The 15,589-nt window shown below is 46.9% G+C and overlaps 7 protein-coding genes across 7 annotated transcripts; 4 read left to right on the top strand and 3 right to left on the bottom strand.

The window, feature by feature from the left end:
• Positions 1-78: 78 nt before the first annotated feature.
• LCP9604111_9123 (alanine--tRNA ligase) lies at positions 79-3,325 on the top strand (the record flags this gene model as incomplete). The annotated part of the gene is made up of 6 exons (XM_039077343.1): positions 79-163; positions 253-398; positions 463-489; positions 550-585; positions 645-3,053; positions 3,152-3,325. 6 exons carry the CDS (start codon positions 79-81, stop codon positions 3,323-3,325), a joined length of 2,877 nt encoding a protein of 958 aa, XP_038924840.1.
• Positions 3,326-3,509: 184 nt separating this feature from the next.
• Positions 3,510-4,247, bottom strand: cyp3 (putative peptidyl-prolyl cis-trans isomerase; the record flags this gene model as incomplete). Its single annotated transcript, XM_039077342.1, has 4 exons — positions 3,510-3,701; positions 3,769-3,906; positions 3,958-4,103; positions 4,202-4,247. 4 exons carry the CDS (start codon positions 4,245-4,247, stop codon positions 3,510-3,512), a joined length of 522 nt encoding a protein of 173 aa, XP_038924839.1.
• A 1,034-nt stretch (positions 4,248-5,281) lies between these two features.
• Positions 5,282-6,684, top strand: LCP9604111_9121 (E3 ubiquitin-protein ligase RNF103; the record flags this gene model as incomplete). Its single annotated transcript, XM_039077341.1, has 2 exons — positions 5,282-5,433; positions 5,517-6,684. The coding sequence occupies 2 exons, from the start codon at positions 5,282-5,284 to the stop codon at positions 6,682-6,684; spliced, it is 1,320 nt and encodes a 439-aa protein (XP_038924838.1).
• Positions 6,685-7,306: 622 nt separating this feature from the next.
• On the bottom strand, positions 7,307-8,711 carry LCP9604111_9120 (DUF3844 domain-containing protein; the record flags this gene model as incomplete). The annotated part of the gene is made up of 4 exons (XM_039077340.1): positions 7,307-7,879; positions 7,940-8,083; positions 8,143-8,321; positions 8,378-8,711. The coding sequence occupies 4 exons, from the start codon at positions 8,709-8,711 to the stop codon at positions 7,307-7,309; spliced, it is 1,230 nt and encodes a 409-aa protein (XP_038924837.1).
• A 529-nt stretch (positions 8,712-9,240) lies between these two features.
• On the top strand, positions 9,241-10,616 carry LCP9604111_9119 (uncharacterized protein; the record flags this gene model as incomplete). The annotated part of the gene is made up of 4 exons (XM_039077338.1): positions 9,241-9,371; positions 9,435-9,748; positions 9,799-9,934; positions 9,986-10,616. 4 exons carry the CDS (start codon positions 9,241-9,243, stop codon positions 10,614-10,616), a joined length of 1,212 nt encoding a protein of 403 aa, XP_038924836.1.
• A 1,085-nt stretch (positions 10,617-11,701) lies between these two features.
• On the bottom strand, positions 11,702-12,604 carry LCP9604111_9118 (cyclin-dependent protein kinase regulatory subunit CKS1; the record flags this gene model as incomplete). The annotated part of the gene is made up of 6 exons (XM_039077337.1): positions 11,702-11,738; positions 11,790-11,848; positions 11,902-12,046; positions 12,095-12,243; positions 12,322-12,328; positions 12,597-12,604. The coding sequence occupies 6 exons, from the start codon at positions 12,602-12,604 to the stop codon at positions 11,702-11,704; spliced, it is 405 nt and encodes a 134-aa protein (XP_038924835.1).
• Positions 12,605-13,034: 430 nt separating this feature from the next.
• Positions 13,035-14,898, top strand: LCP9604111_9117 (bromodomain-containing protein; the record flags this gene model as incomplete). Its single annotated transcript, XM_039077336.1, has 6 exons — positions 13,035-13,070; positions 13,252-13,436; positions 13,488-13,749; positions 13,813-14,302; positions 14,380-14,448; positions 14,498-14,898. The coding sequence occupies 6 exons, from the start codon at positions 13,035-13,037 to the stop codon at positions 14,896-14,898; spliced, it is 1,443 nt and encodes a 480-aa protein (XP_038924834.1).
• Positions 14,899-15,589: the final 691 nt, after the last annotated feature.

Here is a 15,589-nt window from a genome sequence, read left to right as displayed (position 1 = left end):
TTTCGCAGAAATCAACCCAGAACATTCTTTCCTTGCCTTGTTCACTCCCTGTCAACCAAGCATCCCACATTCGACAGGATGACTTCTCTCGGTCCAGAATGGACTGCTCAACGAGTCCGAGACACCTTTCTAGATTATTTTAAACAAAATGGCCATACATTCGGTGCGTTGAGCCCATTATTCTTCTTTTTTTGCCTACCCCTCCACCCCCGCCAACGACATGGACTGACCTGAAGTTATTCTTGTATACAGTCCCTTCTTCCCCCGTCGCTCCTCTGTCAGATCCGACTCTTCTTTTCACCAATGCGGGAATGAACCAGTTCAAGTCCATCTTCCTGGGCACCGTTGACGCCTCATCAGACTTTGGAAAGATGAAACGCGCAACGAACTCGCAAAAGGTATTGGATAATTCACACTCACCAAAACATCCGACTTGGGACTGTTGCTGATACAACTGGATAGTGTCTCCGTGCCGGTGGAAAACATAACGTGGGTGTGCCTTGATAAACTTTAAGAGGGTCTTATGGTACACTGACTAACCTGACACAGGATCTGGATGATGTTGGCAAAGATAGCTATCACCATGTCAGTATAGAAACTCGCTTTCTATCATTCACCAGAAGAAGTGCTGACAAAGTCTCTAGACCTTCTTTGAGATGCTCGGCAACTGGAGTTTTGGCGACTACTTCAAGAAAGAAGCTATCACTTATTCGTGGACCCTGTTGACGGAAGTCTATGGGCTAGATCCCGATCGCCTCTACGTTACTTATTTTGAGGGCAATGAAGCTGGTGGATTGGAACCGGATCTGGAAGCCAAAGAAATATGGAAATCGGTGGGCGTTCCTGAATCTCACATCCTTCCTGGAGACATGAAAGACAACTTCTGGGAAATGGGTGACCAGGGCCCATGTGGACCTTGTAGTGAAGTGCACTACGATCGGATCGGTGGACGCAACGCTGCTCATCTCGTCAACGAAGACGACCCAAATGTGCTGGAAATCTGGAACAACGTCTTCATCCAATATAACCGCGAGCCGGATAGCTCCTTGAGACCCCTTCCCAACAAACATGTTGACACTGGAATGGGCTTCGAGCGACTGGTATCAATTCTCCAGGACAAACCTTCCAACTACGATACCGATGTCTTCACTCCTATATTCCAGGCTATCCAGAATGCCACTGGGGCCAGGGAATACCGCGGCCACTTTGGCGCCGACGATGCCGATGGAATTGACACCGCCTACCGTGTTATTGCAGACCACGTGCGGACTTTGATGTTCGCTATCTCGGATGGAGTCATTCCCAACAACGAGGGCCGTGGCTATGTGATTCGCCGTGTCCTACGCCGAGGAGCTCGGTATGCGCGGAAATATTTCCAGGTCGATATTGGGAATTTCTTCGCTAAGCTAGTGCCGACTGTTGTGGATCAGTTGGGTGAAATGTTCCCTGAACTCAAGCGCAAGCAGCAAGATGTCATCGAAATCTTAGACGAGGAAGAGTTGTCATTTGCCAAGACCTTGGATAGAGGTGAGCGCCAATTTGAGCAATATGCCCAACATGCTAAAGCCAAGGGCACCGATATGCTCCATGGCGCTGATGTTTGGAGACTGTACGATACCTTTGGCTTCCCTGTTGACCTAACTCGAATCATGGCCGAGGAACGTGGTCTCCGCATTGACGATGTCGAATTTGAAGAGGCTCGCTTGAAGGCAAAGGAAGCTAGTAAGGGTCAAAAGAAGGCTGCTGATAACACAGTTAAGCTTGATGTCCATGACCTAGGCAACCTGGAGAAAATGAACGACGTACAAAAAACGGATGATTCGCCTAAATTCGGCCGGGGTAATATCACTTCTCACGTTAAGGCTATTTACCACGGGAAAACTTTTCACAATAGCACTGACGATGTTCCTGAGGGGGCACAGCTTGGCGTCATTCTCGACCGTACGAACTTCTATGCCGAACAGGGTGGTCAGGAAAATGATACCGGCAAAATAATCATCGACGGACAAGCGGAGCTTGAAGTTGGCGATGTACAGTCTTACGCCGGATACGTTTTACACACCGGCTTCATGAAATACGGATCATTCAGTGTCGGCAATTCTGTCATTTGCGAGTATGATGAGCTCCGACGCTGGCCCATCCGAAATAACCACACCGGAACCCATATACTGAATTTCGCTCTGAAGGAAATCCTAGGCGATGGTGTTGATCAAAAGGGTTCCCTGGTGGCCGCCGAGAAGCTTAGGTTTGACTTCTCCCACAAGAGCGCAATCTCTGACGCCGAGCTTGAGAAGATCGAAGCCAAGGCGACTGATTATATCCGACAAAACTGTGCTGTCTACTCCCAAGAACTTCCGCTCGCCACTGCCCAGCAAATTTCTGGCGTCAGGGCCGTATTCGGCGAGACTTACCCTGATCCTGTTCGTGTTGTCTCTGTCGGTGTGGAATTGGAGGAGATCCTGCAGAATGTCAAAGATCCCCGTTGGCAGGAAGTCAGCATTGAGTTCTGCGGTGGAACACATGTGCAGAAGACAGGCGATATCAAGGATTTGATCATCCTGGAGGAGAGTGGCATTGCCAAGGGAATTCGCCGAATTATTGCCGTCACTGGAGAGGATGCACATGAGGTGCAGAGAGTTGCCGAGGAATTCGGACAGCGCCTTGATCGGCTGGATGCATTGCCTTTGGGCTCTGAAAAGGAGCAGGAGGCTAAGCAAGTTCAGGTGGATCTCAACCAGCTTGCAATCTCCGCCGTCCGCAAGGCCAAGTTCCGCGAACGGTTTGCCAAGATCAATAAGCAAGTTCTCGATGATCAAAAGGCCCAACAAAAACTGGAATCGAAGAAAGCCGTCGACGCTATCACCTCCTATTTCGAGGCTCCTGAAAACCAAGACAAGTCGTGGCTTGTGGTCCAGCTTCCGATTTCTGCCAATGCCAAGGCTGTCAGTGAATCTCTCAACCATGTCAAGTCCAAGATGCAGGGTAAGAGTGTTTATCTATTGGCGGCCGACTCTGAACAAGGCCGGGTTTCACACGGATGTTACATCTCTCAGGTGAGTAAGAGAACACATCAGCCCTACCCTTCTTGCATTTGGGAAATCAAATGGTAGAATATTACTACATATGGATTCTTATACTAATTCGGACACAGGCACTGAGTGACCAAGGTGCTTCGGCAAGTGACTGGGCGGCCGTCGTCTCTGGCGCCGTTGGAGGAAAAGCAGGAGGAAAAGGACCTACCTCCATTGGTAACGGTACCAACGCTGACAAGGTCGAGGAGGCTATCTCACTGGCTGCGGATTATCTGAATAAATTCAAGCTCTAGACCTGAGGACGGGATTCTGTGAAGTTACTTTTTTTTATATCACGTCTGTGCCCACTATGGAATATCAGAAGAGCCCTGGTTACTAAAGCCATATGAAATTGATATATTTCCCACGATTCAAATTATTTTCCTGCAATTCTAGGAGCTATGGATTTGTAGGACGTGTTTGCTATTGTAATTATTATTACATCTCTCCACATTGCACAATCGTCACGTCTTGGTTGGGCTTGTCTTTGGTGGTACGGGTGTGTTCAAGCATTTTAACGATATCTATCCCATCAATCACCTGGCCGAAGACCACATGCTTGTTGTTCAAGAATGGTGTGGCTGTGGTTGTTATAAAGAATTGGCAACCATTGGTGTCTGGGCCCGAATTCTGCTGGTATTAGTAAAAAGATCCTTTCGGGGTAAACATCCCCCTCGGTCTCGAGATTCAGACTTACAGCCATACTTAATAACCCGGCACGGTCATGTGTGAGAGTGAAATTTTCATCGGCAAATTTCGAGGTGCCATAGATAGTACATGACCCAGTCCCATCGCCATTGATGAAATCTCCACCCTGGATCATGAAGTCTTTGATCTACAATGAGCATTAATTCCGCATCGCCATCCAAGGATCTTCATCACATACCACTCGGTGAAATTTGCTTCCCTTGTAGCCCTGAGGCTGTCCCTTGGGGTTTTTGCTCTCGCCGGTGCAGAATTGGCGGAAATTCTCCGCAGTTCGTGGAGTGACATTGGCGAACAACTCCATTTTCACTCGACCTAGAGACTCGCCTGTATGGATTATATTACTTAGCAGAGTTCGCCATGCCAGACTATGTACTCCGATGCCGCACACTAGAGCCGACATGAAAATAACTAAATTGACTTACCTCCAAGGGCAATATCAAAGAAAACCACTGGATTGGGTTCAGCCATAATGAGACTTGGGGTGTGCAGATGTGATGAAGGGGAGAGTTCATAGATCTCCGAACTAGAGGTTTCGGGAAGTACGGAGCGGTGTAGCAGCCGTGTGAAACTTTGATATTGACCATATTTCCAGCATATAACTACATTATATTATATATGTATGTCTATATAGGACATCTTTCTTGTTTCACTTTACGAGGGGTAAGTGGTCGGCTAATTGGGCTTTCCCACAAAACCAACACATTAATGTAAGCCACTCTTACCGTATAATTCAATCTAAAGAACTAGTAGTGAATTGATTACACATTGTGTGTATAGTAGTATATCATATATATTGTACTGTATCCATACTACATTACATATAGCTATACTGATTCATAGAGTAGTGTACATATGCATACGAGCTTATATGTACCCTTGAAGGTAGCCAGGTATGTAATAATATCATCTTCAAATAGAAAAAGAAAGAAAGGGGGCAGGTAAATAGCCCTGGTCTCATCCCCCCTTCAAATGTGGATGTACCTTACAGTAAGGCAGTCCCGTGATTCACAGCCTCAGGTGTCGAGTCTCGATCCGCATGCATCCCAGAAATCAAAAGGCCTCCGTCCTGCCCTGATCCACTTTCTCTCTATCTATCTCTTTATCTCTCTATCTCGCTTCCTCTTCCTCTTCTTTCTCTTTACCTCCAGGTTCCTTCTGCTCTTGCTATTGATAATGATATGACACCGACCCTCGGCATTCACCTTCTCTTCGTAGGAAGTTCTGTGTGCTCTGCTTACGGTCAATCATCCATGACAGACCATCAGGTTTAATCTCCAAATATCCAGTCTATCACATAGGGTACATAACCTGGATCATTCCCGTCCACGTTCTCGTCGCCTTGGACTTAATCTGCTGGAGTCTTACCCAAACTTACATACAGGGTTGCCCTGTACACACAACTCAAGGCATGAAGGATCGAACTTTGGGCAACTGAGACTCCAACAATAATCCGAGCGCCAACGTTCCGAGTGAGATCCTTTTCGTATCGAATTTCGGTTGGAATGTCTTCAACGCCAACATCAGCCTCTAGTAGTGCTGCTGCCACCACCACTGCTAGTAGCGACGGAGAGGGTTCGAGTTCGAATAATGCTACAAGCTCACCTTTATTGTTCTTCGTCGCTCTTGGGTTTGGTGTTGTGTTTACAAATCTATGGTACGTTGCTTCATATACCCCCTGCCCAGGCCAACAGGCCAGCCTCCCAGTGTTTCAGGGATGGCATCTGACGGTCATCGCAGGATCATTGTTGGAGTCAAATACTGCTTTCGATATAACCAACGAAATCGTCAACTCCGCAGTGAAGAAGTAGGAGAGCCCATAGACTTGGTCACCATGCCACGAACTCATCGCAGGCGAAGGGAAAAAAGGCTAATGACGATGGATGAAGTCAACGGGCGGTTCCCACTTGTCAAGTACAAAGTGTGGAGATCATCTCGCGCCAACCAGGGCCTTTCAACAGAAGGAGGTATCACAGCCCCAAATAGCAGGCCACAGAGCCTAAAGGATGAAAGTGATATCGTGACAAAGGCGGTTGGGGTTCACACGGCTGCAATATCACCGTCTACCAAGGGCCATGTACGGGTGGATTCCGTTGATACCTTACCACCCCCCATTCAAGAGGTACAAGATGGCCCTCTGGTGCAGACTTCGGAGAAGGGCCCTGCAGTATCTTCAAAGCCTTCCAACCGGCAGTCCACTGGTGCAGGTATACAGAAAGAGAAATGGCAGCATTCCTTGACCAATGAAAACATGACCACGGATATTGGGGAACATGATGAAGGTGCCTACATTGGTAATGCTGTTACTGCTGATCTTCTGCCCAACCCTGGCGATTCTTGTGCGATTTGCCTAGATATCATTGAGGACGATGATGATATCCGGGGACTTACTTGTGGCCATGCTTTCCATGCTTCATGCGTCGACCCCTGGCTTACTAGCAGAAGGGCATGTTGCCCTCTATGCAAGGCCGATTACTATGTCCCCAAACCCCGTGCACAGACCGAAGCACAGTCTGTCACAGATCGTCAGGGTCGTCGTACAGCCTCGAACCACCCGGATGCAATCCTCAGACCCCCTCGAGTTGCTTGGAATGGTGGCAGGGCAAGCGGATTCAGAGGCCAGATGGGCTTGCCTAGCCGAATATTCCAATCGACATCTCCAGAGGAAAGAAGCGTATCTCCAAACCGAGAACAGCATGTACAGAGTAGGCGTGATCAGCCTTGGGACCCACCCCATGCCTCGGGTTCATCGGGTCAATCCACCTGGTCTCGATTGATTCCTACTCGACTCCGCCAACTTTCCTTCCATTTTCCCTCCTCAAGAAGACCACCTCTAGTTGGGGCTTCTGTGGATCCACTGCCTTCGGAAAGACGCACACCTCGTCAAGTCGAAGCTGGTACCACATGATTGGTCTTTGAGTGCTATCCTTCTCATAACTCTTCGCGATTTGACTAATCTGCAACTCATTTTCATGCCGGAACCACATCTGGAATGTGGGCTGGAGTTATATTTTCCTTGTTTATGACTTGATATGTGTAATTTATCGATCTTTGCGCAACTGGACTAGGGCGCGTCTGGATCATGGGGACCTTTTATTCTTGCGGCTGATGATTCACGAATTGTCTTGTCTCCCTCTTGTCCTACGGCGCTACTGGCAGCCACTGCTTCCCCCCGATTCTTAGTCCATTTAGCAGGCTGAATGGGTTATGCATATCTATATATCTCTTGGTGCGCATTACTCGAATACATACAGAGAGTACTATTTTGTACATGCTATACAATATATTCTTTTGCTATAGCCGCGTGCCCCTTATAAATAGATTGTGCCACCTTACATATATGTACTGCTGTATTGACCGAAAGTTTCCCTCAGACGCAGGGTAGGGAAGGGGCAATTAGAAACAAAGTAAAGCAAAATTTTTTGCTTAAAGGTTGAGGGATGAATGAGGTAAAGAACATGAAGCCCTCGGCCAAGAAAAAAAGAAAAGAGGAAAAACACACCCTAACACCTACACAGCTTCCCCTATGCTCACATCTGAGACTTAGGGCCTCCTACACCAGCGCTGATGACACTGGGTAGCTCCTGTGAGCCCATACTGAAAAGCATCCCAATCGCACTCCCAACTAGAACGATGGCAAGCAGACTGACGCCTGCAACGAGGAAGAAAGGTGAGCTAATGTCTCTTTTCTGGCAAGCCGATCCACCCCATTGAACTGTCTTGGTGGTACCATCGCTATTCTGAACAACACTTTGTCTGCATTGGCATGCATAACAATTGCCTGTAGTTCCCTCAACACCCGAGCCGTATTTCAGATAGCAGGAACCGTGTCCGGAACAGTCATTGGTTGATTCGGCACACGAAGAGTTCGAAGCATGACAGACAGGCGCTAGGGTTGACTGCAGCGGTGCCGACCTTCTGAAGGGATGGGTGACTGGTGCCGATGATTGCTTCGCGCCTCGGCGGTTAAGTCCTTCTGATTCAACACCAGCGGGTAGAACCAATATCGTGATTTCCTGGTTGCTGGTCGACGGTATTCTAGCTAAGTGAAGGAGCAATGTCTCTAGGAGCTTGGTTCTGAGAAGAGAATCACCAGAGGCATTCTGCAATTGGTGACGTGGAATCAGAAATCATTCACTAATTAGGCAGGGGAAACTCGATACCTTAAAGGACAACTTCAAAGCTGAATAACTGTGATCCTTGCTTATCCAGGATTCCACTGAATCAACTAGTGTAAGGAAGTCATGGACAAGCATATCAGACTCATCAGCAAAAATAGGGTCCCTGGATAGGCATTCCTTAGGAGTCTGGTATAATTGAAAGATTAGCGAGGGAACCCCAAGATTATTAAAGTTGACTTTGCTACCTGGGATGTCGATGACGCAGCCCTGTTAGCATCGTTGTAGTATGTACAGATTTGCCCACGGTCCCCTTTCGCAGTGAGGCTGCTTTCGATAAATGATTCCAGGAGATCAAATTCGATAAAGGGTGAGGAAATCTGAGGAATATGAAGATGGTTGGGCTGGGCTTTTTGCATGGCTAGGGCTGTAGAGTATCTTAGCTAAAGTTTTTAAGTCAAGTGTGAGTCCGCTTCCACTTACCAACTTCCTGGTCGATCCCTTCCAGAACAAAGAAGCTTTTCTCAAGAGAAATCCCCCCAGTGGCTCCCCCAAAGAGAGTGAGATCATCCTGGGTGAAATGATTCAAGCGGTTCACGGTGTCTGCATCCACCATTCCGAGGACCGATGCTATAGAGGACTTCATGCGAAGCTCTAAGACAAGCTGAGCCTCATTTTCTGATATTGTTTGTTGTTGGAGATTAGCAGTTGAAGAGGTTGCAGTCTTGGGAGGAAACGTGAAGATTGTAGCATCCAGTGCATTTGCTTGCAGTGCACCTGTTAATGCCAGGGCAAGGAAGGCGGACACCCAGCGCATATTGCTAGAATCGGGAGGGCCGGAGGTAAGACAAGACTATTTTGGCAAATGTGGCGATTCCCAAACCAAGATTCTCCTCTGAGGGTATCTAGCGTTTTGTTGGATACAAACGGAGTCGAGGACAGAATACCATTTGGCTACGGACGACTTTGGGGCATCCGATAAGATATCACTAAGCTATCACGTGGTCTAGTATGTATATTGAGTGCTCAACCAATTATCGATATATGCTACGGTCCATGTCATAGATTTTAAGCTTACAGTTTATTCTGGTAGTAATACTATTCATTCTGAGAGATCATCACCTATCTACACACATATATTGTAGTGTACGTCTATGGTAGGCTCCCTGACGCCGCAACGCCGCACGTTACATAATCCACCAAACCGCCGAACCCTTTGCCATTATTAGCAAACCCGCAACACAAATCCTCGTGCATATCAGGCTTCAAGGATTCTATCTATTCCTTATTTTTTCATATTGAGATGATACTCTAGTGAGAATCATTGTAGGGATTGGCTTTTCCCAATGCTCCGGCTCAGGTATCTGCTTCGAAGTCCTCACGCACGCTCGTCTCTCTTCGGTCCTACACACGCTCATTCCAACTTCTTAAACCCACAAAATGTGCGACATGTGAGGTTTAGGCGGCCTCGGATTAGGTAAGATGCCCATTTCAAGCCAAATCAAGATCTCTTTAGCCAGACTAACGTAGAATCTCTCAGGTCGTTCATATCAAAATGTCTCCTGTACGGCACCGCATTCTACCTCTGGAGCACCTTCGTACTGATACGATTTGACGACGATACCGAAGATGCTGATCTATCTCCTATGGCCAACCCGGAGAAGACATCTCCGCGTCGAACCTCCGTTGGAAGCGGCGAAATCACCGGGAAAGAGGTCGAAAACGAGGGAGCGTTATTCATTCCGCTTGCCTGGTCACGTTTGCAGCAAGGCGAGCTATACACTACATCGGATCCAGAGTGGCAAGAGTTTGTGAAATTTTCTAAGGATCGGAAGAAGCTCCAGAAGCTTAGGGGTAAGGATTCGATTCAAAACCCGTTGAAGATCATTCGCTTACGAGTTTAGATGAACTCGCCACAATCGTTTTAGATAACGCGGGGAGGCATATGTCACCGATACTCGGCGAGCCTCTCTCCCTCACGGGATTCTGGCTTGTCCATCAATTTCCAGACCGTGCCCCTCCTGGATATGTGCGCTCGGGGTATGTACTGCTAATCTCTAAAAGCTTGGCTCTTATACTGACGGCAGACAGGGTGGAGATCAAGAACGACAGTATATCGTGGGTCGCAAAGCCGATGGACCCCGAGATAGGTGACAGGTTACAGACATTCATGAAACCAGTTCATATTGCTTTAGCAATCAGAGATGCATATCTGGTGCTCTTGCTGAGGCAACTTGATCGTTTCAGGAAACCCGCAGGGAAGTCGCTAGATGCCGTTGATTTGTTGGATGATTCTTCTGCCGCGCCTACCGATGAGAGAAGGAACTGGATTGGCCAGAAAGATCAATCTAAGCTACAAACTCCCCTGACTGACGGACTCAAAGAAAATATGCCGCCTAATACCGAGAATTCTAACTACCACCCATCCTCACTCATATCTTTATTACAGCGGCTACCGTTACCAGACCTCGGCCCGGGGTCGGATTTGCACTTGGCATCAGAGGCATTCAAATTACGATTACACCATGAAGAGGCCCAGGCATCACGGTCTGCTCACCGCGGAGCCTTCTTTATCACGGGTCCAGTTGGGTTGAAGGGTCCTAATGGGTTTTGTCGATACGAGGTGAAAGGCGAGTATGATCCAGCCAAGCGTGGATGGCGAACAGTGGAAATGACGCTCAAGGATCTGAATATGAGGAGACAGGAGGCATTGGGAAGTTGATCCTATATACCCAGAACTTTCACCTCAATATCGGTCTCCCTTGATGTTCATGAAATGTGCGTGGAGCATTTTGCCCTATGTATGAATACGATGTACATACGTGTTTTCCATAGTGACTTAAAGAATTACCACAAATTTGCGACTACTTCTATATTTATGCATAAGCAGCCATGGATGGCTATAAGAATTATTAATACTGTATCTGTGTCTTCCTATGTCTAATGTACTAGGAGTCGACCAACCTTGGGTTGAAATGACGTTTCCAAAGAGCTATTTACGATATACATATGTATCTAGCTATATTAGTACCGAGCCACTATAGTCCCTATACCATGTGCTGACTTGATCAGCGCAACCGATCCTTATTCCAGTCACAATCTAGGGCAATAAGCCATGTCCCCTCAGCGTGACAAATTAGATGCGCAACAAAGACGTCATGCGACGAACGGGCGAAAGTGGCAGGCAGCGTGGAAATAGATGAGAGAAGAAGTTACTTGATGTTACTTGATTTGCTAACCATTAGCGAAATACTCAATTAAAGCTGGAAAACAAATGACCAACGACATCAATGGGTAGTCCAGGTATATCCGCTCCCTTTGCAAATACTCGGTCTGTTTTTTTCCCCCTCTAGCGTCGACTAGAAATACCAAGCAGAGGAGGTCCATGTCTCTCCCACAGCATTCTTCAATCTAGGATAACTTGACTGAGATCATATCTCTAGATTCTCACATCAAGTTCAGGAAGTGGAGAAGCTCATCATCCGTAGCAGCCTCATCACAGCCTAGTAGGGAGAATGACTGGCCAAAAACGCGATTTAATGGTCATGCTAGAACAGTCCAGGTGTCTATGACAAGACAGATGTTGGTCTTTCGTATGACATAATAGAGAGACTGAGAGATAGCCTGGTTTAGCGTGTCAATGAAATGGCGGGCAAGGAGAAAATGGAACTTGGTGTCATTCCAGAACTTCAAATATGAAGCTTTTGTGGACGCTAATAGGCAATATTGCGAACCCATGTGCCTGCCATGCACGAACATAAAGCGATGTCTTCTCAACTGCTCATATTTCCAAGCATAACGCCAAACTTATTGTTGCAGAGGGGGTTGGTAGTTAAGAGGGCGCCTACAAGACGGTTAGTGATACATCTAAGGGAACAGTTCGCAAATAACCGACTTGAACAATAAGATATGAGGTTCAGGTTCATGCACCTCGTAATGCTCCCATCCCAAGCTCTGCGCACACATTATTAGAACCCCTGCACATCTTTCAGTTATGTTCAACATACTTGTGTAATACCCAGAGCTCGCCATTCCTCCTCCCAAAGCAATTTCAGAGTGCCCTTAGAACTGTCAAAGTAGTCTGCGGGGATCTTTTTGAGCATATTCTTTGGGAGCTGCACATGGCGGTATTCAAATTTGTCGTCGTTGTATCTATACAGAGTCAATGGAGGGTCTACCGCATTGCCATAGAGTCCTCACCTTGCCGAGTAGTGAATAGAGTCCACAAATTCATCAAGCTTCTCGCGCTCCGTCTCCAGGAGGAGACGGGGCTTCTTGTTGCGCCTAGCTGGGTCGATGTCCATTTGGATAGTGGAATGAGAAGAGATGGCAGTATAAGGATCTCTCAACTGTATAGATTGTCAACGTCAATTCGATTTGTTCCAACAAGAAGGCCAGTAAATAAATAGCTTGAGGATGCGGCTCACAATGTGGCTGAATGATTATCGCATGTAGCGACAACTAAAAACGTACGCTCGCAGTGCTCTTGTAGGGACCCTAAGGTTGTGCAAGATGATCTGATATTAAGGAATCAAAGGTACGGAGGATGAATGATCGGGTGAGAATAAAAGTGACGCGACAGAGAAAGGAGTGGATGTGAGTTGTCAAAACAACAAGCACCGGACTTGTTTTTGCGGGACTCGGGAAAATAGTGGGGGAGAGAAACTATTGATGCCTCAGGTGTCGATCCAATTTTGGTCACATGATCATACTCAAAATAGTCACATGCACTATGTATGTAGCTGGTACCAAAATTACACCGTTGCAAAAGCCGGTACATCAGATTTGCAGTTGTTTGTATACAAATTTAATTACAGTACTGTATGATACCATTCTGTACTATGATATCTCGTGGCCCACCAGTCTTACATAAGGCGGGATGACCCCGGGGCCGTAGACGCGTCTGCAACACGTCTAAGATGAGGAATGTCTAAATATCTCCCTTTTGCCATACTCTATCACTACTTGTAATTTGTTCAATCAATTTTGACCCTTTATTTATTAAATCTGTATCTCCACTTCTCCTGTGGTCTTCAGTCACATATTGCTATCTTCAATGTGTGACTCGACTCGCGACTCGGGACATTATCAGGACTAAGACATGACCTCAAAGCGACGGGCTGCCGCAGCTTCCCCAAATATGAAGTTTCGTAGAACGAAACGCCGAAAGGTTTCCGTAAGTATCCAATTTGTTACATTAATACATATCGATTAGCCCTTGACACTCGAGTGGAGGGCAATCGCGACATTACAACTCCGGCAGTTCGACTCTATTCACTATGCTATATCGTTGCTTTGCGCCTATAAATCGGGCCACATGTTTCAATCGCTAATTCAAGTTGCGGTGCGTGTGATAGGATGATGATCTCATGATTCCCGATGAGTCCAATCTTGCGTCGTCGCATCTGGATTTAGAGCCACCAGAGGAAGCAGATCGAACCCCGGAGTCGCAGGACGAATCCGAGGGAGATTTTGAAGGTGACAGTCTTCAGGCTGCACAGGACAAGATTATGTCCGAGTTGACCCGGCTCAAGGATTCTGAGTAGGTATCACTGATTTTGGTCCTTTACTTGAAGCTGATGCCCCGAATTAGTGGCCAGGAGGTTTCTTACCCGTTCATTGGGAAACCAGACCGGAATCTGTACCGGGATTACTATGAGATTATTCAACATCCCGTGTCCTTACGAAGCATCCAAAAGAGAGTTCGCGGTACAGACAGTAGGAAGAATTCATCCAGAACCACCGCATATCCTACGTGGCAGTCCTTTGAAGAAGAGGTCAGCTATGTATGGCGAAATGCTAGGGAATACAATGAAGACGACAGCGATATCTCTATTCTCGCAGGGGTTTTGGAGGTGAGACGATACCGCGACGCTCTTACCATCCGTCCCCTTCGGCAGGCTAACATTGGAGCCCAGAATCACTTCCACCGACGCGTTGCCGAAGCCAAAAAGCTTGTTCCGAATCCCCGTGAGGTAGATGGAACCCCTGAGATGTCTCGCATCAGATTAAAAGTGGGCACTGCTGTGCCCCTAATGGCGCAGAGGTTAACCTTGAAACTGCCTGGGCAGAGCTCCGATACACTATCCAAAAACGATGGGCAATCTTCAGATGTCACATTTAAGGACGAATCCCAAGGCCATACGCAGGATATTCCCGGAGCTGGATTAGCAGGTAGTAGAACTCCCCGAGGATGGTCTCTTGGGGGGCAACTTGACAGCCCTAGGTCGAGCACTACAAACACACCATCTGGCTCAGAGGAACAACAGAACAGTTCTATGAGCACGCAAGGTTTACTGAGCTCGATGACCAACGCAACCGCCCTGACGATGTTCACTTCGCAAAATCCCCCAAATGCATCTGTTGATGCCTCTTCGAATGTCACTCGGCATTCATCTTCCGCTTCAGGTATGTTACGCTTGGGAGGCATTCTATCGCCTGGCGAAGTGTTGCTCAGCTCCCGGCCTTTGTTGACCCGTTGTTAGCACGTGCTCCCTACAAGCCGCATTTTGATTCATCGCCCATGGATTCGCTTCTGAGGCGATCAGGCCAAGGTTTGACTCCCACTGGGATTTGCAGGACTTCCAGCTAACTATGAGCCAGACCCAAGGATGGCTTTGATTCGTAACGTTCGGGTTCTTACACATGCCTCTTTGTCGTTACAACCGGACTTCTGTCTAGATATACCGCCTTCGTCGCTTGTTTCTCAACAGAATATCACGGTCCATCTTCCTCCGTCGCATAGTATACTGACGGTCAGGCTTCATTTGGCGGCTAGTACTTCCCAACGACAAGTAAAAATTGTTACACTCGTGGGTATGCAGCGTCTTCATCCATCTGGCGATGGAACTACACTTTCGTATGATATCCATCTGCACCCTGGCATGACAAAGGTCGACTTGGAAGCTATTGCTGCGCCGGCCAGAGGGGTCCCAAAGTCAGGCCCCCCTGGGTCAGATGTTGATTATGAACGTGTTACTCTATTCTTCAATCTGCTACGTTAACATTTATGTCAAATAAATAATGTTCCAATAAAGGGGTGTGATCTATTTGCTTAATTTATCTATTAATCTTGGGCGTCACCTAGCAAATCAAGTGCCTCTTCTGCAGTAAGGCGAGTAGACGGTAAGAATCGCGTTAATCCTTGCATCACACGAAGTAGAGGTTTGAGTGTTAGACCAGGTGCTAAACTAGCAAACATCTGTTCAAGCTTCGAGGTTCCATAATCTTCGAGCAAAATTAGTAGTACTTCTGTATATGGATCAGTTCAATTACCTTCTTTCGGCTTATTATCGTTAGGTATCTTCCTAATCGATTCCTACTCAGGCTTCTATTCAGCTGGTAACTTCTCTATAAACCCAATCATTTGACCAATTAATAAGTCGTCTCCGAAACTAATTCGGGAATACCAGAATGACCAGGTTGTGAATAAGAATTAATAAATCTATAGTTAGTATCGCTGTGAGTATATTTTCTTTAAATAAATGATATATTGAGATACTATATAACCTATATGCCATAAATCGATGTAATAGTCAAAGTAATCGGTAAGAATGTCTCTGGTACCCTTAATGAACACAGCTAGGCCAGCTTTAGGGGTTTATATCCTTGATAGAAACTCTCCGAAATCGAGGATCCGAATGTTTTTCTAATCCTTATCTACCTATCTAATCTAGTCTGCTGTCTCGACTATTT

Source organism: Penicillium roqueforti (assembly GCF_015533775.1).
Source record: "Penicillium roqueforti strain LCP96 04111 chromosome Unknown scaffold_42, whole genome shotgun sequence".
NCBI classification, from domain to species: Eukaryota; Fungi; Ascomycota; class Eurotiomycetes; order Eurotiales; family Aspergillaceae; genus Penicillium; species Penicillium roqueforti.
This window is presented reverse-complemented; position numbering and strand designations above follow the sequence as displayed.